At 28.9% G+C, this 27,456-nt stretch overlaps 7 protein-coding genes and 1 long non-coding RNA gene across 15 annotated transcripts in view; 4 read left to right on the forward strand and 4 right to left on the reverse strand.

The window, feature by feature from the left end:
* The window catches only part of LOC113791544 (uncharacterized), a 34,943-nt gene extending 26,058 nt beyond the window's left edge, over positions 1-8,885 (forward strand). For all 3 annotated transcript variants that reach the window (XM_027341337.2, XM_075824484.1, XM_075824485.1), the window contains 7 exons: positions 2,303-2,476; positions 2,859-2,990; positions 3,510-3,624; positions 8,018-8,192; positions 8,252-8,432; positions 8,501-8,574; positions 8,628-8,885. In XM_027341337.2, coding sequence (XP_027197138.2) covers positions 2,303-2,476; positions 2,859-2,990; positions 3,510-3,624; positions 8,018-8,192; positions 8,252-8,432; positions 8,501-8,574; positions 8,628-8,775 — 999 coding nt within the window. In that variant the 3' untranslated portion in view covers positions 8,776-8,885. The remainder of the gene's footprint in view (positions 1-2,302; positions 2,477-2,858; positions 2,991-3,509; positions 3,625-8,017; positions 8,193-8,251; positions 8,433-8,500; positions 8,575-8,627) is intronic.
* Positions 3,397-5,729, reverse strand: LOC113791619 (uncharacterized). Its single transcript, XM_027341415.2, has 6 exons — positions 5,387-5,729; positions 5,278-5,308; positions 5,112-5,203; positions 4,897-5,046; positions 4,617-4,839; positions 3,397-4,015 (listed from the first exon to the last, which is right to left on the reverse strand). The coding sequence occupies exons 1-6, from the start codon at positions 5,577-5,579 to the stop codon at positions 3,709-3,711; spliced, it is 996 nt and encodes a 331-aa protein (XP_027197216.1). The 5' UTR covers positions 5,580-5,729; the 3' UTR covers positions 3,397-3,708.
* LOC113791630 (uncharacterized) lies at positions 5,965-7,911 on the reverse strand. 2 transcript variants are annotated; one of them, XM_075824494.1, is made up of 3 exons: positions 7,501-7,911; positions 6,488-6,637; positions 5,965-6,431 (listed from the first exon to the last, which is right to left on the reverse strand). In XM_075824494.1, exons 1-3 carry the CDS (start codon positions 7,802-7,804, stop codon positions 6,166-6,168), a joined length of 720 nt encoding a protein of 239 aa, XP_075680609.1. In that variant the 5' UTR covers positions 7,805-7,911; the 3' UTR covers positions 5,965-6,165. The 2 variants fall into 2 exon arrangements, with proteins under 2 accessions (XP_075680609.1, XP_075680608.1); XM_075824493.1 differs by lacking the exon at positions 7,501-7,911 and adding an exon at positions 6,768-7,475.
* An 83-nt stretch (positions 8,886-8,968) lies between the features above and the next one.
* Cand1 (Cullin-associated and neddylation-dissociated 1) lies at positions 8,969-13,497 on the forward strand. Its single transcript, XM_027341304.2, has 8 exons — positions 8,969-9,168; positions 9,226-9,395; positions 9,454-9,670; positions 9,733-11,240; positions 11,306-12,629; positions 12,683-12,926; positions 12,984-13,130; positions 13,191-13,497. Exons 1-8 carry the CDS (start codon positions 9,103-9,105, stop codon positions 13,325-13,327), a joined length of 3,813 nt encoding a protein of 1,270 aa, XP_027197105.1. The 5' UTR covers positions 8,969-9,102; the 3' UTR covers positions 13,328-13,497.
* Hmbs (porphobilinogen deaminase-like protein l(3)02640) lies at positions 13,394-14,790 on the reverse strand. Its single transcript, XM_027341404.2, has one exon. It carries the CDS (start codon positions 14,607-14,609, stop codon positions 13,491-13,493), a length of 1,119 nt encoding a protein of 372 aa, XP_027197205.2. The 5' UTR covers positions 14,610-14,790; the 3' UTR covers positions 13,394-13,490.
* Positions 14,791-14,916: 126 nt separating this feature from the next.
* On the forward strand, positions 14,917-16,243 carry RpS4 (ribosomal protein S4). Its single transcript, XM_027341482.2, has 4 exons — positions 14,917-15,075; positions 15,131-15,389; positions 15,591-15,688; positions 15,745-16,243. The coding sequence occupies exons 1-4, from the start codon at positions 15,073-15,075 to the stop codon at positions 16,171-16,173; spliced, it is 789 nt and encodes a 262-aa protein (XP_027197283.1). The 5' UTR covers positions 14,917-15,072; the 3' UTR covers positions 16,174-16,243.
* An 89-nt stretch (positions 16,244-16,332) lies between these two features.
* LOC113791641 (uncharacterized) lies at positions 16,333-27,379 on the forward strand. Of its 5 annotated transcripts, none has more exons than XM_075824490.1 (4): positions 16,333-16,349; positions 17,531-17,700; positions 26,039-26,316; positions 26,579-27,379. In XM_075824490.1, exons 2-4 carry the CDS (start codon positions 17,607-17,609, stop codon positions 27,101-27,103), a joined length of 897 nt encoding a protein of 298 aa, XP_075680605.1. In that variant the 5' UTR covers positions 16,333-16,349; positions 17,531-17,606; the 3' UTR covers positions 27,104-27,379. The 5 variants fall into 5 exon arrangements, with proteins under 5 accessions (XP_075680605.1, XP_027197238.2, XP_075680606.1 ...); XM_027341437.2 differs by lacking the exon at positions 16,333-16,349 and adding an exon at positions 17,120-17,239; XM_075824491.1 differs by lacking the exons at positions 16,333-16,349; positions 17,531-17,700 and adding an exon at positions 25,387-25,448.
* On the reverse strand, positions 16,424-25,685 carry LOC142646218 (uncharacterized). Its single transcript, XR_012847191.1, has 4 exons — positions 25,458-25,685; positions 25,245-25,360; positions 17,080-17,217; positions 16,424-16,694 (listed from the first exon to the last, which is right to left on the reverse strand). It is a non-coding gene; the product is annotated as an uncharacterized LOC142646218 (long non-coding RNA).
* Positions 27,380-27,456: the final 77 nt, after the last annotated feature.

Here is a 27,456-nt window from a genome sequence, read left to right on the forward strand (position 1 = left end):
CAAAAATAATAATAATAATGTCCAGCATAATTTGAGACATTGGATAAACATCGAAGGTGATAAACTAACAAACACAAACACCAATCAAATAAAATTCTCCTCTTTCACTGTTTTTTTTGTCTGTTGTTTAGCTGTTCAATGTAGCAATAAATTAAAATGTTGCAAATTTTCATTTTCTTCAATGATGATGATGGGCTTAATAATATTTATTTTGTTGCGTAGTTTGTTCCTGATTCTAGAATATTTCCAATTTATGATGGTAGCGTGATGATGATGATGGAACATGTATAGATCAGTGTTTCTCAACATTTGTTTGTCATTCAGATATTGGATTTAAAAATAGTAATAATTTTCTGTAACTATCTTGATTTTGTTTTGTTTGACAAGCTCTGATAAATGATGAACGATTTTTTTCTTTTTAATATTTTGTTATTGTTTTGAAGGCCATTTGGTCTGGGTAATAATTGGCAGCCATAAATGTGATGTCATTCCAAATTTTTTTTCCTTCAATTTTCTTCTCTTTTATTTGATTCAGTTCCAATTTCATCTGTTTGTTTTTGGTTATTCTAGTTTTGTTAGATCAATTAATTTTTTTCAAATATATTCTTTAATGGTTTGATGGTGGGTGGTAGAAGGTGAATGGATGTGTTGTTCATCGTTGTTCAAAAGAAAAACAAAAACTGTAACCACAATTATAAATCCACATTTACAATAAATTTTTCTTCCCTCAAGAACAGAATCAAATCTTTGAGTAATTAATGGATTTATTTATTTATTTTTCTTTCTAATTTTCTCAATTTACTTTTCCATTCATTTTTATTATCATCATCAACAACAACTACAATAATAACAATGGATAAAATAGAAAGAAGATTTGTACACCGAAGTTTTGGTCCAATAGGGCTGAATTTTTTTTCGATGTTTTTCACTTCCATTTTAACTATTTTATTATTCGATTTCGATTTTGTCATAAATCTATTTTCATTATATTCAAGGTTATTTCAATGTCATAATTAATGAAAAAATAAACCTAAATTAATAAATATTGTAGGTTTTACAATTTTATCGAAATCTTATATTCATTGATTTGATATTGGCCATCTTTAACTAAAGTTTTTTTCTATTGAAAAAAATGACAATGGAAAAATTGAAATTGAATTTGAAATGATTTTTTTAGAATTGAAGATTGAAAAATTTCAAATATTTTTCTCTTTATTTAATGTTTTTTTCTCATAAATTCATACATGCAGTGCAAGTTTGTTCATCAAATCGAATAAAATGACTAAATAAATTTAATTCCAATATATGCGTATTAAAGCTTCATTCAACTGTGTGATGAAATTATTTCCCATCAAGTAGTGACTTTTTTTCCAATTTTCATATCTTTAAAGATTTGCTGTTCAATTCTTTTCATTAAAATTTGATCTTATAGTTTGGAAAAAATGTATTTTTATTCGCTTTATATGATGGAAAATAGTGAAAGAAAGAATTAATATCAATTGAAGAATTTGAAAAATCCTTTAACGCGTTCGCTACCGGAGATTTCGAAAAACACATAGAACTACAGCAAATAAACGACGCATATATGCGTCGCTGGTAGCGAACGCGTTAACATGCTCTAAACTAACCAAATTTAATTCTATTGTCATCATTGATGAATTAATTTATTTCTCGTTCGTTCCAGATTCATTTGGATGAACAAAAAAAAATTTAATAGAATGAATGAATCCATCCGTTCTTTCTTTCTTTTTTATGATAGTAACTAGAAAAAACCAGTGGATTTAATTGAAAATTTCTTTGTCCTCAATTTTTTTTCGGTACCATTTATTTGTCAATTGAAATTGATTTAGAAATTTTGCTGAATACTGATTAACATCCCATACTATTGATCATGATTATCATTTTGAATTTTATTCTTTTCAACAACCAATCTCTAAAAGTGAATATAATGAATAAGAACTTTTATTTAACAATGAATGATAATGATTTGAAAAATTTAATCATTTTTATTTCTAAAATTTTAAGATTCTTCAGAAAAAAAATTATTTCAATTTTGTCAATGTAGCATTTTGTTCAGAAAACGAAATAATTAAATTCAATTCATAAAGAAATGTTTTTATTATCGATGTAGAATCCAAGAATTCAAATGCTGATAGTATATGACATGTAAATGTCGACAAAAACGATAATACTTTGATTTGATTTAGAAACATAATAAAAATATAAATTGAATTGTTTATAAATAAATTTTCTTTTTTCTGTTGTATCTTTTCACTTTCTTTATATGTCGTCTTTATAATAGTTGAATGGTTCAACATATGATGGATCAGTGGCGGCAACATTAGGCGGTGTTGGTCGTAATATTGCCGAATCTATACAACGTTTACAACAGCCATGTTTACTTATCACAGCTGTTGGCCATGATCAACCGGGTCAGATGATTATTTCTTCAGTTGCTTCTGCTATCAATAATCAGGTAATATAAAATAAAATATAATCTTCAAAGTGATGGAGAAAAAAATTACAAGCAGATATAAGAAAATTGTTCATTCTTTCTTAAATTTCATAACATATTTCTTAAGTAAGTCTTCCCGACAAGTGTTTAATATTTGAAAATTTTCGAAAATATATGGATCACAATTTCTAATATATATTGAAAAAAGAAATGGAAAAAAACTACAAAATGGAACAGGAACCCGGATATTATTAAATTTTTTTTGTTGTTGTTATAGAGACAAACGGAATTTCATTAATAATATCCGAAAAAAAATCTTTAGAAGATTCTGTGAAGGCATATAAATTTATCATCACACTATTCCAATTTTTTTATTTCTTATATTTTGAAATAAAATCTAAAGGATATGACTAATGGCATACGTTTGTTGGAACAATTACCTACATCATCATGTACGGTAATCATCGATAATGATGGTGAATGTCGTTTGATTGTTGGAGATTTTCGTGCGAATCAATGTATTGATAAAAATTTCGTAAGTTTTTTTTATATACAGTGGTACCTCGGTTAACGAATACCTCGGTTAACGAAATTTTCGGTTAACGATTTCGGTCAGGAAACCGTTAACGACGATTTTTTCGGTTAACGATGATTAAAAAACAAGTATTGCATTGTATTTCGGTTAACGAACATTTCGGTTAACGACGGTTTTTCAGGAACCGATCATCGTCGTTAACCGAGGTACCACTGTACTTGTTCATTTATTTATCATTATCAGATAAAAAAAAAAATTCAATAACATTGCTCATATCATGATGTTTAAATCTTTTTATAAATAGCTAGAGGCTAAATTATACAATGAAAATTCATGGAATCCATTCTTTATCAGTTATTATAGAATTCATTTTTTTTTATTATATTAAAAATTTTTATGAAAAATGTGAAGCAAAAAAAGACATTAATTTTTTTCAATATATTGCATTAGCATTGTTATTGTACATATTAGAATGAAATGAAGAATTGTTTATTTTTGGATTTTTTTTCTGTTGGACAGGTATTTCGATTTGAAACAGAATTGAAACAAGCACCTATCGTAATAACTGATGCAAATCTACCCACTGAAACAATGAATTATGTTTGTCAACAATGTCGATTGTCTAAAATTCCGGGTAAGTTGCTTTTCTTTTCTTTTTTAATTTGCAAGTGTAATGAATTTTAATAATAATAATGATGATTATGTTTATAATTTTCAACTAAACTGCTGTAAATTGTCTTGAACTTGTTTGCGATTGAGGTGTCATTGGTTGTTGTTGCGGTTGTTGTGAAAATCTTGATATCGATGCATATGGTGATGAATGTATAGAATCGATTGGTGATCTTGCTCCTTGTTGTTGTTGATGATGAGATTGTTGATGTTGTTGTTGTTGATGATGATGATGATGATGCTGTTGTCGACTATGTGGATAATGTGGACTTTGTCCCGTTGTTGATATCGGTGGCTGTGGTGGTGTTTTCAATGGTATTGTTTCAAATCCATTAGTTGCACCGCTTCCGATTGATCTAATAAAATGTTTTTTTTTAAAGAGAAATTTTCATCAACTAAATAAATTATATGATTCGTACCAATTTAAATAAAAAGTTCAAGAAAATCTATAATAGTAACAGGAAACTTAATTAATAATAGAAAAATATATTCATCATCATTGTCCATTCAATCTTCTATATATATCGGTTTTATCGATAATTTATCAGTAAGAATTTTTCCCTTATATGACCACATTATAGATTCTGTTCTATTATGTATATATAAGATGCGTGAGATAAGGAAAAAAATTGAAATTCATTCAAGCAAAATCGATCTGTTGTTGCAGTTTTTTTGTATCAAGCTTCTATGTATGATATTCTATTTACTATTTTTTTGTAAATAAAATTATTCTTGCCTCATTGTTTTTATGAGCATCTTTTTCCGTTTAGCCTTAAGTTATTTGTGTAAATGTTTTTGTCATATTTAATATACAAGATGTTCATTCAAAAGGAAAACAATTAAATGTTCAGGCAAGTAGAAAGTGAAAATGGCTATTGAATAGCCTTCATCATCATGAATTTACAATAATGGCAGCAGGAAAAAAAGTAAACAAACAGAAAAAAATCTTAGAAAAACCTTGAATGATGCATGTTATACACAAGATTAGTAAAACGTTGACGTTTTTGTCGTGCTCTTCTCATTTCAATTGCTAACATGATGGCAGCTGATGCATTTAATAATGTTGATAATATGGCCAAATAGAATGACCAATCAAGATGATTGAATCGGGGATTCATAAGCCATGATCGTACATCATGTTTTACTGCAAACACCAACCAGCCTATGAATCCAAATATTGCTGATAAAAATTTTTTCATTAAATTTAATATAAAATAAGCAAATATATTGAACGAACCGGATAGACATTTGAATAAAGAACCAAGGCCAATCATAACAACATTATAACGGATTAAAAAGTGCATAATAGGTATACTAATAATCATTAAGGCAGCGGTGGAGAATATCATTGAAAATGTAATCATCACTTGTACAAATATGAACCATCCTAATGTTTGTAAGTAATGAAAGTCATTTTTCATTATACATTATCATCGATCGCAATATTATTACCTGGTTGAAGCCAATCACGAATATTATGATATTTTGGATCATAAATCCATCGACAACCGGTGAAGGTTTCATCATATTGATATGGTGGATGTCTATATTTTCATAATATGCAAAAGAAAAATTAGATTTTCGATAACAACAGCATTTTTTTCAATAATAGCCTTACTTATAATGATCAAAACAGAATGTCCATAATCCTATTTATATTCATTTTAAACAGAAAGAATAATAAATGAATTTTATGATAAGAATCAATAAGCGAAAATAAAGCTTACCTAGCCGTACAAATGAGCTATAGGTATATTTATGTGCTGAAAGCCAATAAGGGCTTGAAAAGGCGATTATTATTGTGATCAAACCGAATAATCCCGTATACGAAGCGGCAATCAATAGAAAAGATGTACGATAACGATATTTACGCATTGTCGGTCCTTCCGATATGACCGATACACCATCCACTGAAGACATTTTAAAGATTCTCTACAAGTTCTCAAATCATGAGACATTCATCGAGATTCTTTATTTAAACAATTTTTTAAAATCAAAATGTCAAAATGAATGATGAAAAAACATCGTGTTCATCAACATCGAAAAATGAAAATAGTAGAGGTAAAGAGCACCGACCTGTTTAATTCAAACAAGAATACAACACTCGTCAACACAATACATGCAACGCGTTGTATACACAGTAACGAAATGGCCACACCAAAAGCTAGCTCATTCAACGTTGAATGTGAAACTATGGTTACCTGCATGATCATGATGAATACATGTTTTCAGGTTTCATGCTCAAATGAACAATAATATGCAAGGTGGCATTTATTATTAAATGTATAATGAAAATATTAAAAGATTTAAGAATCGAATACGATTTTTTTCAGTCATTTAATTTCAGATATAAAAGTTAGTTGAAAAATTATAAATAATAATTTTCGAAAATGGATAAATGAAAATGTTATATTTACAGGAATCGAAATAATGAATAATTGATAAATATAGTGTATGATGTCTTTAGGTGTTTTGCTTTGTTTTTTTTCTTCTGGAACATTTGTTATCATCGATGTTGTTGTTGTTGTTGTTGATGTTGAAGAGAATGTTTATTTCCTTCCATGTTGTATATTTCTTGTCGCTTTTTCAATTCTTTTTTGAAAAGAATACGACTTTCAGCCCAGAATAATGCCGATGCCATCCAGGAAAAGAATGCACCAACAACGGCAAAACCAAAAGACCACGAAAGAAAATTATGTTCATGATCAGGCATCCAATCACGATCATCACCACGTATACCAAATATAATGACCGCCAATGTTGTAAATAAGGCTAGATATAAAAATAGAAATGAAACAATGATCAAAATAGAAAAAAATTCTACAAACCAGAGAAAAACATGACCGATGATAAAAATTTCATAGCAAGAATTTCTTTTTCAATTACAAAACATAATTGTATGGCAAGAACACAGATACAGGCAATGAGCAAGAAAACAAATCCAATTGTATACAATGCTTGGGTAGCGATAAAGAATCCTAGAATCATTATTAAAAGAAATAAAACAACCAATCAAAAGTATGATTAGAATTTGATTAATATAGATGAAATTTTTATGCTATCATAACAAAATCGTGTGAATGTGTAAAAATGTGAGATTTAAAATACCCGGCATAAGAATATGTTTAATATTTTGATATTCTTCAGCGAAAATCCAACGACAACCGGCATAATATTTATTCATTTCATAATCTTCTGGACTAACAAAGCTACGAAAACAGGTAACCCAAAGACCAAGACGTACGAATTTTGCGCCATATAATCGTCGTTCAGAGGCAAGCCAATATTGGCTAAAAAAAGCGATGAAAACGGAAATGGCCGTTACGGTTGTTGCAGCAATAGCAACAATTCTTGCATCTGACATTCGTTTTCGTTGTCGAATAATACGCCAACCCAAGCCATCGGTACGATCTACAGTACCATCACCATCTTCATCATCATCATGACCATAATCATAATCACTACGATAGTTTTTCATTGTCATTATCAAAATAACGGAAAAATTCAGACACAAATTACAGAAACAAGATCAAATATTTGAAAATGAACGATTGGCATCCACTCGGAGAAAATCAACTTGTAATGTCAGTCACAGCAGTAGCAGGTTGGACGTTGCCATGGAGAGATGGTGATTCTTCGAGTGGAAACACTAACACACATACAATACACACATTGAACATCAAACCTGCTCGCACTCGATGTATACCTTGTATTTCATCTTTTCATTTGATGTTGTATCCAACGTATTTTAGCAATTTTGTTTATAAAAAAAACAACTCCCTAGTTTCAGTACTTGATTTTTTTCTGACCGGAAAAGGAAACAAAAAGGGTGGTAACTTACCTGGTTCAAGAAAATCAATCATAAATGCAAAATCTTCATCGAATATCCATTTACAGCCACGAAATTCACGTTCGAATAGATAGTATGGATCACGAAATTGATGAAAACAAGCTTCCCAAAGACCAAGTTTATTAAAACGTTTAATTGGTTGACGGCCATCGGCTGCTAACCAATTCGGTGTTGAAAATGCAATTGTATTGCAAAACATTGTTAAAAATGTAAAAATGGCCCCATAGGTTACATTTCGAATTTTGGTTATGTCCACATTTTTGGTCATTTTTTTAGCCGCTCGAATTCGTTCCATTGTTGATGATAATTTGATCGATAAGCATGGATGTTTTCATACGAATGATCTGTGTTCAACTGGATAAAAAAAATGTTGATGCCAAAGTGAATAGAGGAATTCAAGTTGCCAAAGCAACTTGCAAATTTTTTTTCATGAACCCACTGTCGTCATCTATCGAGTTCAAAAAAAGTTAATGTTTTTTAAATTGAAAATTTAATTTTTTTTTCATAGTCTGGTTCGAGCCAACTGATTTGAATTTAATTGATAAATTGTTTCAAATTAATGGAGAAAATTTTGATGCCATCAAATTTTTATCACCAAATTTTAATGAATTACAAGCCATTTATGAAATTTTAACAAGTGGTCATCGAAAAGATTCATCGATTTCACGAGATAAATTATCAAGGTTTGAAATTCTCAATAAATTTAAAACAAATATAGAAACTCTTCTTAATTCTTGGTTAGTGCCGAGTTGATCGAAGTTGTAAATGAATATGGTAGTGAATTATTTCGTCATCTTTCCGGTCTACATTCAATCATTGTTACTGTGGATAAACATGGTATTATCTATGTTGGTCCTGATGATGCATTAGATAGTAAAATGGTTTTGGGACCATGTTCAAATCTCTTTAATAATAATGAAAAGGTTCGATGACTATTTTTGAAAAATTCATGTCAATTTAAAAAAATCATACAATTCTATTATAATAAAAGGTGCCCATTAAATCAGTACACATGATGCAAGAAAATGTAGCCAATGTTGTAAATGTTTCTGGAGCTGGCGATTGGTAAGTGATTTGTTTTGATCTTGTTATAATTTTAATTTAAATTATTTTATCAGTCTTGTTGGAGCTACAGTCTATGGATGGTTAAATCAAATGACATATCGAGATTCACTTCGATTCGGCCTGAAAGCTGCACGATTGTCTGTCGGAACATTCGAAACTGTACCGAAAAATCTTCATACAATCATTTCCAAAACATATTGAGACCAAAGACAAAATGAACATTCCAATATTATGTCGAGAATCTATAGATATATAAAATATATTTTTCAAATAAAATTAAGTTTAAAATATCTATTTAAAAAAAATTTAAATCGAATATACTATCCTTTATGAACGGATCAGTTTTTATGAATTGTGTGTGCGATGTGTGTTTTTTTGTCAGTCTTAATATTGAAATTCATTGAGTTCTGTATTGAAGATATATGCCGCTCATTAGGATCTGCTGATTCATTAATTGGAATTCATAATCATCACACATAACAAAGAATTCCGGAAAATTCAAAGTTGTCATCGTCTTTGATTAATTTTATGTCAATCAAATCTAAAATGGCCACTACCAACAATTCATATCAGATATCGGCTCTTATCCAGAAGGTGAAACTAACCTGTTTAATATTGATGAAAGATTCATTGAATTTTTTTTTCGTCTAGATGTCTTCATCGGATAAGGATTTCCGTTTTATGGCCACCAATGATCTTCTTAATGAATTGCAAAATGATTCAATAAAATTAGATGATGATGCGGAAAGAAAAATTGTTAAAATTTTATTGGTTCGGTTGAAAGATAATAATGCCGAAGTGCAGAATTTAGCTGTCAAATGGTATGGTTTAATGACAATTTTTTTCAAATTAAAATATCTATTTTCATATATTATTCAGCCTAGGACCATTGATCAATAAAATCAAAGAGCAATTAGCGGAAAGTGTTGTAGATACATTATGTGAAAATATTTTATCTTCGGACGAAGTTCTTAAAGAAACTTCGAGTATAGGACTGAAAACTGTCATTTCGGAAATATCAATTGATTCGAAAAGTTTAGTATCAACCATTTGTATTCGTATAACAAGTAAATTGATTATCGCGTTGAACAGTTTGGTAAGTGAAATCAAATTTTTAATATTTGAAATGTGAATTGATTGATTTGTTTAATGTCTTAGAACAACAATTATTCCGTACAAATTGATGTTCTCGATATTTTCTGCGATTTAATTATGCGATTCGGTCATGTTCTCAGTATGTCATATCCAGCATTGAAAGACTCATTGCTTCCACTTCTCAATAATGGTCGTAATTCAATCAGTAAGCGAACGATAAATTGTTTGGCTGGCATGTCAATCAGCTGTAATGATCAAATTTACAATGAAATCATTAAATATCTTCTAACCGAATTGGAACAATGCGATAATGTACGAGCAAAAATCTATATAAATTGTTTGACAGCCATTTGTAAACATTCTGGTACCCGGATAAGTCCATATATTGATGCGATTGTGGCATTGAATGAAAAATTCCTACAAAGACAAGAAGATGAACTGATTGAAGCTTGTTTACTAATTTTTGAAATTTTTGTACGTCGTTGTCCCCAAGAAATTAATCCACATCTGCAAAAAATAATAAATGTTTGTGTAAAATATATTGCTTATGATCCGAACTATAATTACGATGATAATGATGATGAAGATATGGAAATGGATAATGATGTCGATGAATATAATGGTGAAGATGATTATGAAGAATATAGTGACGAAGATGATATGAGTTGGAAGGTTAGACGAGCATCTGCCAAAACATTGGAAACAATCATCCTAAATCGATTAGATTTATTGGAAGAATTCTATCAACTGATTTCACCGACAATAATCATACAATTTCGTGAGCGCGAAGAAAATGTAAAAGTTGATATTTTCAATACTTACATCGCCCTATTGCGGCAAACCCGTGCTCTAGTTACGAATTCAGAGAATAATGAAAAATTCAAACAAATCCTAAGGGATCAGGTACCGAAAATTGTCCGTTCCTTAGATCGACAGCTAAAAGAGAAAAGCATCAAAACCCGTCAATGTTGTTTTGCATTGCTCAGTGAATTGGTTCAAATTTTACCAAATGCATTGGCTGACCCAATCAATGAAGCGGATGAAAAGAAAAATTATCTAAACAATATAATACCTGGTATTCTTTATTCATTAAATAGCAATAATTCATCATCCAGTATGAAAATTGAAGCGTTATCATTTTTAAACATCTTGTTCAAAAATCATGATGCACAAGTATTTCAAAATTATTTCAACGCATTAATCACTGAAATCCGGAAAGCTGTTAGCGATGATTTCTATAAGATATCTGGTGAAGCGTTGATTGTTCTCACTGAATTGGTTCAGATAATTCGTCCCTCTCTATCAATCGATTCGAATGGTATAGATTCAAATTCCGGAGCTTTTGGTTATCTTGATACATTATATTCGATGACATACGATAAGCTTAAAGTCTCTGATGTTGACCTTGAAGTTAAAGAAAGCGCCATTAATTGTATGGCACAGATTATCTGTACATTTGGCGATCATATGAATGACGAATATCTCTTCCGAACTTTTGCCCTATTTCTCGAACGGCTTAAAAATGAAACTACCAGGTTGACTTGCGTCAGAGCATTAATAAAAATCACCAGGTAAGTCTTTGAAATCATTGCTATTAATTCTTTTGTTTGGTAATTTTTTTTCTTCAACTTTAAAGTACAAGTTTCACCAAGCCACTAAAATTGAACCCAATTTTTCCGGAGGCTTTTTCAATATTGGCGCAGTTTCTAAAACAAAATAAACGTTCGATTAAGATACATACGTTGATTTTATTGGAAAAAGTTTTCAAAAATTACAATGAATATTGCTCGAAAGATATCAATGAAGAAATAGTCAAACAGATGGTACCATTGATTTCAGAATCTGATCTATATATTTCTCAATTGGCATTGGCCGCATTGACAGCAATGATCATGTCTCATAAGGCATTCCATGATATTATACCGCAGAGAATTCTACCTGAAGCATTGGTTCTTATTCGATCACCATTGATGCAAGGTTCCACTTTAATGGCAATGTTGGATTTTTTCCGTGCTATTGTTAAAAGTTCTTTTCCTGGTTTGGATTATAATGAATTGATTGCTCGTTTAACTCAGCCTATTATGCAGCCAAACCAGCAACTACATAAACAAGCATATTATTCCATTTCTAAATGTATAGCTGCAATTTCATTGCTTAATGATAAATATGCTGCATCAATCGTTTCAAACCTTATTGAACAGATTCGTAATCCATCGTTAGTTACCGGAAATAGTGGTGCTGGCGCTCAAAACGAGTCTGTGCAGTTATATTCTCTTTTGACAATTGCTGAGATTGGAAAATCATTGGATCTAGAACAGCTACAACAACCGTTGCAAGAAGCATTGATTCAATCATTTAATTCCTCTCATGAAGAGGTAAAATCTGCTGCTTCAATCTGTCTGGGTAGTGTTTCAATGGGTAACCTTGAGCGTAATTTATCATTTATCCTTGCTGAAATCTCGAACAATTCAAAACGTCAATATCTCTTCCTAAATGCTTTGAAAGAAATTGTTAGCTGCTTATCCGTCGATCACCAAAAAATATGTCATTTGGAACCACATTTTGAATCCATTGTTCAATTATTGATCAAATACGCCCAATGTGATGAAGAAGGTGCACGTTATGTTGTCGCCGAATGTCTAGGTAAATTAACTCTTTTGAAACCGGCGAATCTGTTGCCTGTTTTATTAGAAAATCTTCGCAATGGCTCAACGAATATACGTGAAACAATCATTACATCGATTCGATTTGCTATCGCTGATTGTAGTCCACAAGCAGAATATTTCACCATGCTAAAAAAGCTGATAGGCGCCTACATCGAAACACTAAATGATAATGACATCAATGTACGCCGAGTAGCATTTATAACGTTGAATTCGATTCTACATAACAAAGCATCATTAATACGTGATTTTCTTGGACAAGTATTCCCTATGTTATATCGGGAAACTCATCCCAAGGTACGTAAAATTATGATTCATCTTTTTCTAATCAATTTTTTTCGATCAAACAGCCGGAATACGTACGAGAAGTTGAAATGGGTCCATTCAAACATACGGTCGATGATGGATTGGATCTTCGTAAAGCCGTATTCGAATGCATGTATACATTACTGGATTCCTGTTTGGATAAGGTGGAAATTTTCGAATATCTTAACAATGTCGAACTCGGCTTAAAAGATACGTATGACATTAAAATGTTAACGTATCTAATTTTGATACGATTATCCGATCTATGTCCATCGGCTATCCTTCAACGTAAGTCTTTTGTCAAAACTTTATAGTATAATTAAAATTATTATTTTTATCACTTAGGATTGGAAAATATTGTCGGTTTATTGAAAGAAACTTGTTTTGCCAAATTAAAATCGAATGCAGTTAAACAAGAATTCGAAAAACAGGATGAACTTCGAAGATCAGCTATACGAGCATTTGTCGCCATTTATCGTATTCGTGATGCTGGTTTGTATTAATTAAATTATTTGAATTTTCTACCATTAATTTTATACAATTATTACATAGATAAAGACGCTTCTGCAAATGAATTAATGAATGCCATCAAAACGATGCCCGAATTACAAAATTTATATGAATCAGTGATGGAAAGTAACAAAATCATCAATGAATTATTACCATCTATGGAAGTTGATTTTAATTGATTCGATCTTTTTGCTTGGTTATTTACGCCTACTCAACAAGAATTTGGAAAAAGAACAAACAATGGATTGAAAATTCATTCAAATTATAAGCTTTCTTTTCATAATTTTCAATGTTATTAATTCTTGATTAAAAATAAAAATCTAATAAAAAATGATGCTTTTACTAAGAACGTTTTAAAATATCTTTAACCCCCATATCAATAAGCTTCTTAGCAACAGAACGCCCAAGTCGCACAGAATTTTGTAACCGACATTCAAACTGATTATCGGTCTCTGAAATTCTTATGTCAGTAAAGTCTGAAAGCTCAAACGTTTCGTTTATCGGTACATTTTGATTGTCCAGATCTTCTGTTTGTTCACCTTGGACCGATTGCTTTCCATCCGTACTAAGAACTTTGGCCTTTAATGTTAACAACCATCTCTCATTGTTAGACCATTCTGTTTGTACCCCGATTGGTACTGAACAACCTCCTTCCAAACATTTCATCAGTACCCGTTCAGATGTACATTCAAATACTGCACGCGGATTGACTAACGGATGAAGAATTCGTTGCATTCGGTAATCATCAGCAAGACATTCAATACCTAATGCACCTTGTGATACTGCATGATACCAATTGTCGTCGGTTAATCTTAAGCTTATACGATCGTTAAATCCAGCTCTCTTAAGGCCAGCAGTGGCCAATATCAAACAGTCATAACCGTATTTAGGGTGATTGTCTAATTTATCTAACCGGGTGTTTAAATTTCCACGAACATCTTTTATGGATACATTCTGAGATAAATTACGAAGTTGAGCAATTCTCCGCAATGAAGATGTACCAAATGTTTGTACATGTTGCGTACAATCATCTATAATATATTTGATATTCATGTTTTGTTCCGTCTTATTTAGATGAATCAAATCCTCACGAAGTACTAATGAATCGCTTGGATCTTCACGTTGCATTATTGCACCAATACAACATCGATCTGGCAATGTAGTGGGCATATCTTTGAGAGAATGTACAATTATATCGATTGTCCCTTTTAATAATTCTTCTTCAAGCTCACGAGTGAATAACGCTTTTTCACCAATTTTGGCCAATGGACGATCAAGAATATTATCCCCAGTTGTATCGATATTTTTCACTACAAATTCACATTTTGGATAATGATGTTTGAGTGCATCAATAACAATATGTGTTTGAATCATGGCCAAACGTGATTTACGCGATCCAATCGTTAACAAAGTTGGCCCTTCCACCGATTTTTCCAATGATATGGTTATTTCTGAGGACATTTTGTTGTTCGAGATTTTTGGGTCCGTTCGGATAAGTGAATGTTGGAATGATTATCACAGATTCATATTCAGCTTGCGAAATAAATTTATTGGACATCAATATATCGTCATAATAACATGTTCGATTAATTATTATGAGAAGTTAAATTTTCATTCGAATTATTCACTAATTGGTAATTGTATCTATGAATCGATTGAATAAGCGTATCATTTGTCTGAACTTCTACCTCCAAAATTATACAAGCATGTTAAAAAATGTTTACGTTTGAAGAAGTAACATTCTTTATGAATAGTTTAAGCCAAAAAAACGGATGCCTCACTCAACAGTATACATTCTCTCTCGTGTGTGTGGCAAGCAAAGCATGCATGTTTCCTTTTTGTTTCACGCTTTAGCCGTATGTTTGTTGGCAGATTTTCATTTTTCTAAGTTTTCATCGATTTTTCTTGATAAAATTCGTTAAATATGGTAATTTTTTGTTTTAAATTAATTTACCTAAAATAATTGAATCTTTTAATATTAGGCTCGAGGCCCAAAGAAACATTTGAAACGTTTGCGAGCACCAAAATCATGGATGTTGGATAAACTTGGCGGTGTTTATGCACCACGTCCATCGACTGGTCCGCATAAACTTCGTGAATCATTGCCGTTGGTTGTAATGCTACGTAATCGTCTTAAGTATGCATTAACTCGTGATGAAGTGACTAAAATCGTCATGCAACGTACGATCAAAGTTGATGGTAAAGTTCGTACTGACATCAATTACCCGGCTGGCTTTATGGGTAAGTTTTTTCATCATTCAATGAATTAATTGGCCATTCATCGAAGACTTGAATGTTTTATGAAATCTATCAATGATTTTCAAGTTCAAATTATGGCCAAAATCATTTATGATGAGTGAAATTTGGTCGCTTGTTTTTTTTCATTTTATGAAATACGAGCATACCCAGAGCTCTAACAATTTATTATTTTTCTTAAATTAGACGTTGTGACCATCGATAGAACCGGCGATTATTTCCGTTTGCTTTACGATATTAAAGGTCGATACATTTTGCATAAGATCAGCCAAGAAGAAGCTAATGTATGTTCTCAATTTAATTCTGAATTTGTCAAAAATTGATTAATTTTAATTTTTAGTACAAATTGTGTCGAGTGAAAAAAGTTGCTACCGGGCCGAAAGGTATCCCATATTTGGTCACTCATGATGGTAGAACTATTCGTTATCCAGATCCATTGATCAAAGTAAATGATACCATCCGCTATGAAATGGATACGGGAAAAATCGTCGATTCCATCAAATTTCAAACTGGAAATCTTTGTATGGTTACTGGTGGCCATAACTTGGGTCGTGTCGGTGTTATCACCTCGCGGGAACGACATGTGGGTAGTTTTGATATTATTCACGTGAAAGATGCATTGGGCCATACATTCGCTACTCGTTCGGCGTATATTTTTGTCATTGGTAAAAATAATTTGCCCTATGTTTCATTGCCGCGTGGTCGTGGTATTCGTTTGACTGTTGCCGAAGAACGTGATAAACGTTTGGCACAGAAACGAGCTGCCTGAATTGAATTAATGTATTTTATATAAAAATCGGTTTTTTCTCTACCATCAATAAAAAAAGAATTTTTTCAAATTTCTATCTGTTTAATTATTTGCTAACTCTAACTTGCGTTTATTAAATTGACTTTGAATTATATTACTTGCAAATCGAATCTATTTCATATCTTACCCATTGAAAAGTATGTGCATCTTGATTTGAATGATGGTCAAATACGAAATTGGAGATACTAATGATAAAAAAGAATGATAATTTGTAACTTGAACTGAAGTTTATTTTTCATCAAATCAGTATTTCCTAGAATTTTTCCCTCCTATTTTAGTCATTGTTCAATGTTTGTTTTTACAGAATTTTGTTTGTTTTTTTTTGTATTTCCTTTATCATTATAAAAGTGTCGATGATAGATTAATGATGAAACAGAAAATGAATCGTTGTCAATTTGTCAATCAGCTATATTTAATTATCAGATTTTTCCTGTTTATATTGCGATGAGATCTATAAAGCTTTTTTGTCGATTCGACCAGGCCTAAAGAATTTAAAAAAAAATTCTTACTTTTTTTCACTCCATGAATTCCGTGCGTCAACGCATACGCATTTCATATGAATAATACGAAAAAATGGGACTAATCTTTGTTTTATTATTTTTTTAGCCTATCACTATAAAAAAAAGTTTCTGTATTTTTATTTTTATTATTTTATCAATCGGTTATGGTGTATAAGGGACTATATCTATCTATATATTTATAATAATAACAAAAAATTTCGTCTGTCAAATCGGTTTGGTATGCATTTGACAGAATCAAATCGAAAGCAAGAAATACCCATAGAGAATCAAGCTAAAACTAAGAATATCATATATAACTAACTCTATGCTCATAACGGCGGGTATTTTTTAATATTATTATTCTTACCGATTTGTTGAATCGATGGTCATTTCATTATTTGAATGCAGCATACCCGCACACATACACGTATCTTGTTGCAAAAAAAAATATTTTTATTTTATTTTTATTGTTGAATCGATAAAACTGTCATTCGTTGCATCAAATCTAAAGAATCGTAAAATCAAAAGTTAGTTAATAATTAATATTTATTCATTTATTTCAATTATTATTTGTGTGATCGAATTCAATGTTTTTTCCTTCTTTTTGATTGAAAAATCAAATCAATTACCCAATCATCAAACGATTATCATTCATTGCTTAGATGGTAAAATTCGATTACATATGCGTTTTTATTTTATCGATCACACTTTTATCGATTTCTTTTTCCTTCGAATCAACAAGCCGGAAATTCGATTACTAATTTTTATATCTCTATCTCTTTTATTTATTTATTTATTGAACGGATTATTAATAAAAGCGAGCTCATTAATAAAAGTTCCGTTTCCGTCATCCAATATCATTTCTATTTTTACACATCAACATAAAACCGGAAAATGTTGCTCGATCCGCAAGAAACATCATCATTAAATAGATTGATTGTAAGACAAATTGGATGCAATAATCGTTCACGTTTGGCTAATCTTAATGGTAAGTTTTATCGTTGTTATTATTGCTTTTCAAAAAAACATTAAAATTAATTGTATAATATTGTGAAAGTTTGTTATTGTGAAATGTTTTGATAAAAATTCACAGAATCTAATTCCATTTCCAAATTCTTTCGAAATTTTTAACTATGTTATTTCACCTTATCTAGTATTTTTTCTATTCTGTATGATTTTAACGTAACCTTGATTTGAACAAGAAACAAATTATCTAATTCTATACATTCACTTTGCATATTTCGTGTTTGGATTTTATTTTTTCCCAGTTTTTTGTGGTTCAAAATACGTATCACATTTCTCGATTATCGAATCAATCATTGTCAATTTCATTTTTGTTTAACTTTTCTTATAACTAAGATAAATTGATTGATTGAGAATAAAAAATGCTTCTTTCAACATGCTTTACATTGTTTCGTTCATCAAAAAGTAAATGAAGAAAAAAAGTAAAAAAAAATCCGTATCAAACACACGAATTTTCAAGCGAAAACAACAACAATTTTTTTCATTCTGCAACAGAAAAAAATGATCTAATAGCATCTATCAACTGTATCGATTAAATATTGCAAGAAATTTTCTGGCAACTTTGTAAAAATCTAATCTATTTTAGTCATAAAGTTAATAACTTATATGAAATTAATATTTAGGTTTAATTTCTACTTATCAACTAGATTTTTTCCACACTATGGAAATAATATGGCGTCATAATCCATTCTTGGTTCTCTCTTTTTTTCACTTATTCTATATCTATTTCTTTTTAAAGTTCAGCAGTGTTTGAATAAGTTTATCTTATTCTACTTAATAAAGTTTGCTTATACTTAAATGTCTGTTTATGATTAGATAAAACAATGTACACACACACGCAATAAATGTAGACTGGTCTACACTTGAAATCTATTTGAATTATTTTCCTGTTTCCTTGAAATGAAAACCTTGTTACTTTCATTATACACACAAATCATTAAAGGCGATTTTAATTAAATAGTTTTCTATCAATATAGTAAACTTTATAATGTTTTTCGTCATCATGTTACGAAGAATTCTTGTTACGAAACACAAATCAATCAGATAAATTCTTTGATCATTAAGACAAATCACGTTCTGTACTTCAAGAGAAAGTATGAAAAAAGAGGGATTTGATTTTGTTAATTTTATTTATTCTTTAAATTCTGTTTTATTTTTTTCAATTTATTTTGGTTGTTGTTTGCTTATAAAAAAAATTATTTCTATTCGGAAAAAAATAAAAGCAAATATTTTATTCAATACATTCATTCATTTTGATCAATCAAAAGTTCAAAGAATTTTCAAAACTTTAACTCAACTAAATTGAATCAACAACAAAAATCATTCATCTGTAATGTTATCAAATCAGTGATCCATTTATGTGTGTGTTTGTAAAAATTAATAGAATTTCATCAAATAAATGAAATAAAATATAGAAATATATAGAACAAAAAAAATCCAATCTGTGATCAAACAGGATTGTAACGAATGTTGTATTGATTATGAAAATTTAAATCAAGAAAAAAAAACAAATTGAGTTTCGATGTGTAGATACATTCATACAATAATTATATTCTTCGGGTGATGATCAAAGACACCAAAGAAAAAAAAACATTTTTATGTTTCCAATTTATTCGTCACGAATCATTCATCAGTTAAGAAACAAAACAAAAAATAAAAGAAAATCATAACATTAACAAAGAAGAAATTATTCTGTGACACAAAATGATTATAAGAAAACAAAAAATTTTGATTTCAAATTTCCCTTCATTCACTTATTCAGCTAAGCTTGTCAATCAAAAATTTTCTCTCCATTATTATCATTATACTCGAATGAACAAAAAAAAATATTGTCAATAGCCGTCATCATATTTTTTTTTCTTTCCACATATATTTTACGATTTGACACTTTCATATTTTTTTTCTGATTCACTTGTTCATGAAATTTTTCCATTATAAAAATTATAATAATAATTATTATTATTATTATTCAATATGAAATGGTGATGAAAATTTACCATGAATTCATTTTTTTCTATATTCTGGTTTTTGATTACAATTTACATTACTCGATTTTTTTCTCTTTGAACTCAAATTCAAAATCCATAGGAGAAAAAAAACAATGCAATTTAATACAGTGATTCATATGAGAAGATTTAGCCTTTTTTCTCTTTACTTTAAATTCAAAATGGATTTTCATTTTTTCCAACTTCATATTTCACACTGGATCATTTTTCCAATTTTTTTAGATAGAAAAATACAAAAATTATAAATAAAGAATATAACAACAAACGAAAAAAAAATTTTGCCAGAATCTAGAAATTTAAACCTAATTTACAATTCTGTCGTCTATTTTTCTTCTTCCTTTGATCATACAATTTACGTATTCTTCTTTTATATTATCATTATTTTTTTAGTTATATCAACAATAACAACCATATTTATAGCAAAATATTTTTACTAACGCCGGACATGTCATTGAATTCCTGAAGATAATGTCAGACATTATAAATAAGAAAAAAAATTAAAGATGAAAATCTGTTGCTGATGGTAAACTTTTTTTTTGTAGTTGTGTTTACTGGTTCCTTTACATTTTCCAGATTCTGGTCTCGTTTCAGTTGTTATTGTTGTTGTCGTTTTTTTCAATTTGAAAAAAATTAGTTGCTGTGTTGATGTCTTAATGCTGAATGAACCCGAATACAAAAAAAAAGAATAAAAATTTATAGTGATTATTATTATTTAATTGAAATGAAATGAACAAAAACAACAACAACAAAACCAACAACATATGCCAAATTTCTCATGCTCAATTATATTCGTTTAATTATGTTCATCAAATATATATAGTAAAATTTACATAATCAAAATAAGTTTCTTTCGTCATTTTCCTCATAACAACAAATCAATAATGCAGATAATATATAAAGAATTCTTTTGAATTTTTTTGCGTAAGAATTCTTTTTTTTCCTATTCACAATTCATTTCAATTCTCTGCTGTTTTTGCTGTTGTTGTTTCCTGTCTGTGGGTGTGTCTCTGTGTTGAAATGTTAACAATTCCAATTTGTGCAAGCTTACTTATTTATTCATCCATTCTAGTAAAGATTATATTTTGTTATTATTCAAATAGAAAAAAAGTGAATATGAAAAGAAAATCCCAAATAAAATATATTGTGAATGACATGATGACGATGATTATTATTTTTTTCACATTTTTATACAATGAAAAAGAGAATGAAAATCGATTTTCAAATCTCCATTGGATTTTGATGGAATATTCAGTTATTTCATCATGCAGAATGTTGACACATGATCACAACCTTTGTCTGTTGGTTTGAACAAATATTTCGGGGTTTTTTTTTGCATTTGAAAATTCAATTTTGTTTTATTTATTTTTTTGAAATGTTCAATTTACAATTATGGTCTAGTGACATATAAATTAATTCTTTTTTTTCTCCAAAATGCAATCTATTGTGAAATATGAAGATTTTAAATTCAATAACATCATAATTCATATGATTGTTTTCCAAAGAATTTGTGATTGACAGAAAAAAAATTCATTCACTATTCAACGATTTCATTTCCATTGAAAAGATGAACATGTTTTTTTCTGCAGAATAAATACTGAAATATTGGCTTATCTGCATTGCTTTTTAATTTCTATTTCAAATTGATTTGTATGAAGAATTTTTGTTTTTTTTTATTTGTTGTTTACATAATTCTTTGTATTTTTTCATAATTGTTTTTGTTGTTGTCGTTGGCCAAGTTGAATTTTATTTTTATCTTGAATTTCCAATAAAATCCACTCGAAATGTTATTATTATTCAAAATTCCAATATATATTGACAGGCGTGACAAGTTTCTCTTTCTCTTTTCGTTTGTTCCCAACGAAAAAAAAAATCTGTAACAATTTGATTGACTCTTCAGTGAAAAAAAAACAAATTCCATTTATATATGACATTATGATATTAAAACATTTGCCTGTCATCGATGCTTATGATGGAATAATAGTAATATTTGTATGAACTATTTATGCTGAAATTGACAATTTATTCCTCTTTTTTCGAAGTATTGATTTTATTTTCTGGGCAAGGTAAATGGAATTTTTGGGTGTATCGGAAAATTTAAAATCTCAAAGGTTTTTTATGATTATGATTAGATTCACATTAAGTTTAAACAAAATATTGTCAGATTAACATTGGGTGAAAATGCTTAAATTATTTTCACATTATATTCGAATAGGACTGGTTTCAAAAGTTGAAAAGAAAAACTTTTTCTTTTTCTTCTTCGTTTTTCCACATAACTAAAGCATAGAATTTCATTCTGAATGAATCGATTCAATCGATTGTAAGCATTATATGATATGAGTGAGAAATTGGTTTGCCAATATTTCATTATTGATCATGACAGTCAAACAAAAAAGAAAAAAAAAGTTACGATTGATGTTTCGATCGGCATAGAAAAATATTATTAATTTTAACGAAAGAATCGAAAAATTTCACTGTTTTTTTCATGATGTTTCAAATTTTATTTCGCTATGTGGCCATCGGAAATAAAAAAAAATTTCATTTTCATTTAAAAATGGTTTTTCGACCATTAAAATGAAAAAATTGTTGCTTTTATTGCTTGTTTTTTTCTATCTCTCATTCTAACTGACATTATTTTTTCCAGTCAATTTCCCGAATGAATCTTGCTTGCAGCAATAGCAACAAAAAAAAACGAGAACGACAGCAAAAAATTTCAACTACAAATTGAAAAAGATTTCTGTAGAATCCTAATCAATTTGAATTCTTGGAATTTCATTTTTTTTTCATCAACAACAAAAACAAACAAATGAACAAAAAATAATTGGATTCTGGACACTTAATTTGTTAACATTTTTGTGGAATGCCGTCGACAAGATTTTCCAAATCTCGTTGTTTGTTTGTTTTTTTCTTGATTCATCATTATGATTCACCTTCATTGTAAACAAAAATCATTATGATTAACAATCCAGCTAATTAATTTGATTGATTTTTTTCAATATCATACTTCAAATGATGGATTTGAAAGGATTTTTTTTTGCCTCATTTCTATCTCTTTTTTTCTCGCTTTTACACTTAAATAAATAAGCACATTAAAATGTACATTTAATAAATGTCCAAATTGGAAAACTTTTTTCCTGTTTGCTTCTTACAAAAAACAGCTAATGATATGATTGCAAATGATGATAATGAAGAATGGAAAAGGAAAAAGTAAAAACAACAACAAGCAACAACAAAAATCACTAGAAATCAGAGATTGTGATATTGATCCTGATAACAAAAGATGAGATGATCATTGTTTGATTACTATTTCGGCTAGATCTACTTGTTTTTTTTTGTTTTTACTTAAGAGTAACTTTGATGTAAAAGTGAGATGACAGAATCTTTATGATTTGAGTCAAATAAAGAGAATGAAAAAACAAAAATGTTTTCATTACAATGTTTGCAACCATCAATTGATGACTATTTACTTAGAATATAAAAAGATTCAGAAAAAAAATGTTGACTATTTACTTGGAATAGAAAATGATTTTATGATAAAAATTGATTGGTTTCATTATTCATTCAATATTTTATGTCTATGTGAATGTATATCAAATTCTATTGAATCAGATGACTCAAATGTTTGTTGGAATTAATTATATAAATTAAGCTAAAAATTTGAATCAAATCTAGTGAATTTTCAAAAAAAACTGTGATTCAAAACTAATCGATTAATGAATGATAATTATCATTGATTTGATTTAGCCAACAAGACAAACAAGACTGATTGGAAAATGAAGAAAATAATTATTATTACAATCTAAATGATAAACTTTAGATGAATTGAATGTTACAAAATGCTTTCAGTATACTTTCGAAATGAAAATTGAAAATGACGGCAATCAATAATGAAGATCCAAGAATCGTTGTTATTGAATCATGTTTCAAGGAATTTCTCTAAACAAACAAAAATTTCGAAACCCGATAGATCAATTCGAATTGAAACATACCAATGTGAATTTGATCATTTTAGGTTTTTGGTCATATAAATTGTATTTTTTTAGATCTGAACGATAACGAACGATATTATCTTTCCAGAATAATTTCGTCCATCTTTGTTTATATTGTTTCTACTGAAATCGTTATTTTTTGTTTGGTTTCCATATGAATAAAATGATTAAAATCTATAGTCACGTTCAATTTCAATGTAGACAACAAAACAAAAACAAAAATTTCCGAATAGAATCAATAGAAATGAAAAAAAAATCATAGTGAATAATGGAGAAAAATAAAATAAAATAAAAATAATACCATTCAAATCATTAATGTTTCTATTTCCATTTTCTTCCGTATTCGTATTCACATGTACAATTCTCAGTAAATGAAAAAAAAACATACACCTACATATGGACGCATTTCATTTATATACAACAATAACAACAAAAAAGAAAGAAAGAAAGAATTCATTCCTCAGCATACATGGGGAGATATTGATCCGTATTTCATTTACATTGATCGGATATATCTGTAAAAAAAACTAATAGAATTTTTTATGTATGCCCATGTGACTATACCTAATCTCAACGACAATAACATTAACAAATAAAGAAATTCTCATTATCATTACTATGTCATTTGTAATGTTCTAATGGTACAATAAAAATCAAAGAAAATTCTTAAAAGATTTTTTTTTTTTTTTTTGGTAATTTCAAAGTGTCAAATAAATACCTAAACAATGAATGAATACATGAACAAACAAACAAATGTAACCTCATCAATTCTTTATGACTTTATTTTAAATTCTTAGTTAGGTTACCTTAAGATTCATACAGTCATTCGAATAAATGTTCAAATCGATATCATTTCGAAAAGATATTGATTCTGATTTGTTGACACATGCGTATTTGTAAATGGTAGAATGAAAATGAAAATATAGATTGATTTATTTATTTATTTTTTTTTTTTTGTTTTGTGGATATTGTTGTAATCATTATTTTTATTAATTTGTATGATGCCTATACAAGATACAATTATTATTCATTTTATATTGATGATTATTTGATAAGTCTTCAACTATGGTTGATTAAGAATAACTATATTAAATTGATTGAGAATGATTTTTATCGATTTAATCTTTCTTTTTTTTGTTACTGTTGTTTTTTGTGTTGTTGTATTTTGATAGAATTGAGTCCGTGTAAAGTTTAATCTTGAACACCTACATATATAAGTCATATAGAAAAACTCAATCTACGGCACACATAGTTATCGATTTTAGTTGCTCAAAAATAATTTAAAATAATGTAAAAAAAATAAATATATTTTCCAAAGAATAAGGATATTATCACTTAATCGTTTAATTAAGACGGTTTATAGACATTCTTTTTCAAACCACGGATATGACACATCAACCTACACAGACAAATCATATTGATTAGCGTAATAAAAAACAGAATTTTTTCCAACAATTCTTTCGTTATCATTTGCAAATAAAAGTGGTTTTTTCTAAATAAAAAAAAGTTCTACTTACACAAAATTGGCGCCATATTGTTTGACTTTTCATTTTTTTCATAGTTTTCTTTTTGGTTGATTGAGTTGCGATCGAAATATTTGCTGTTAGCGTCATATTTTCCCTTTCCACCCTGTCTACAATAATAGACGAAAAAAAAGAATAAAATTCCAAAATTTTTAAAAAATTTTCAACACAAACACAGCTGAAACATCAATTATTTGTGTAACACACATTTTGGATATGTTGTTTTTTTTATGAAAATTTGAATTTCCTTCGCTCTTTTCAGTTGAATTTTTCACTCTCTGGAGAAGAAAACTTTTCTTCTTCTTTTTTGTTGTTGTTGGATGCAAAAATCTCACCCACTTATTTTCCATTATAATGCAAATCATTGAATAAATTCAATGTTTGATGATGTTATTATTATTATTTTTTCACTTCGATGAATCAAAATCATTGCATATATTGCATATGAAATAAAATGTTAATTCATTTGTGAATGTTGTTGCTGGTTGCAATAACAATGGTCATAGGAAACGGAATGAATTTCTTTGGAATATCAATGGCCTGAATCTAAATTTTTTTTCACCGACTTTTTTGTTTGATTAATGTATTCAACCTTCTTTGTTGTTGATCAAGGAAAAATGTACAGCAGCAAAAAAAATGTGTGGCGAAGGTGTGATTGTAAAGAAAATTTAAGATTCGAAAAGAATTTTTGGTTGAAATCATCACGTTTTTATTTTTGTGCAAATTTTATCCAATTTACCAATGATTAATATTGTTCTTTTTTTTATTGATAAAATTATCTATTTCAGGTAATAAACTCATTCTATGCAGTTCAATTAATCGTGGTGAATCAATCAAATATGATTGGGTCGATACAATGACCATAAATGGTTTATCATCAGCATCATCCATTGTTAATAATATATCATCATCATCCGACAATAATGAATCATGGTCATCAACATCATTCAAACATATTAACAATACCGGTATCGATAGTACAAATATTGATCATCAACGTATATCTACACCCGTTTTTCATATATTTTATTCAACAGAATATTCCGATTCAATTATTTATATAATGGTATGTTTATGATATTGAATTTGATTTTGTTTAAAAAAATCGACTCATCACATACTGAATCGACCAAGAATTTGTATGTGAAAATGAATAATTTAACAAATTTTTTTCACAAACTAAACAAAATTTTTTTTCTTTTTCTTTTTTTTTCTATGCTCCACTGATTATGATTGTGAAAACAAAAATTGAAAAAACAAACTACTATATCGTCGGGATCCTATGTTATTCTACACTTGAATTTTATCAATCTCACTCTTTATCAAAGGCTGTATTGTGTATATATTTTCTATTATTTTCATTATTAATCTATGCAAATTGGACTTCATTCAACCACAATAACAATGATAATGACAAAAAAAGTCGAAAAAAACGAAAACGAAGACAACATAAACGAGAAAATAATAATAATAATGTTGTCAACGGCAACAACGATCAAGTAATTCCGAAACCGAAATTTCATTTGGTAAATTTTTTCGGGAAACAAACACCAGAAACAACAACAACAACATTATCGCATGCTGATTATAATCTAATACGAATTGATCCAATGATTATTGAAAGAAACGATCATCATCATAATCGACCATTTGGTTTGATTTACGTTGTCACTACAATCATACCAAATACAATCAAATCCTCATTGAAAAGATTAGTGACCAAATTTAATCAACGACAAAAACGCCCGATAATAACTTCAACTGATTCGGAAGCTCCACCCGATAACCATGAACAGACAATAAAATTTATGGATCAATATTCTCAAAATCAGAATCGACCAGAATTTATATAATTTTCATTTTATTTTCTATATTTTCCATAATAAACATGAAAAATCCGTATTTTCAATCAACACTCATAGATGGCAGTATTTTATTCACGACCAAGAAAAATCAATAGATTTTTTTAAAAACTTTTTAATCTGAATTCTTTCTCACAAACATATACACCTACACCTGTTTGACACCCAAAGATTCCAATTTCTTAAATGTATTTTTGTTTTTCGTTTATTCCATTTGGCATAACTGGATATAAATTTGTTTATTTATATAAAATTACTAAGATTTAATTTATCTGATCTAAGTTTTTGTTTCTAATAATTATTGCAACAGCTTATCGTTTCGTTGATGTTTTTGCTCTGCTAAA

The sequence above is a fragment of the Dermatophagoides pteronyssinus genome, unplaced genomic scaffold (genome assembly GCF_027571235.1).
Source record: "Dermatophagoides pteronyssinus isolate colony J.1.1.1.1 unplaced genomic scaffold, Derpt_VIB-CSIC_2022.12 sq0002, whole genome shotgun sequence".
Taxonomy (NCBI): domain Eukaryota; kingdom Metazoa; phylum Arthropoda; class Arachnida; order Sarcoptiformes; family Pyroglyphidae; genus Dermatophagoides; species Dermatophagoides pteronyssinus.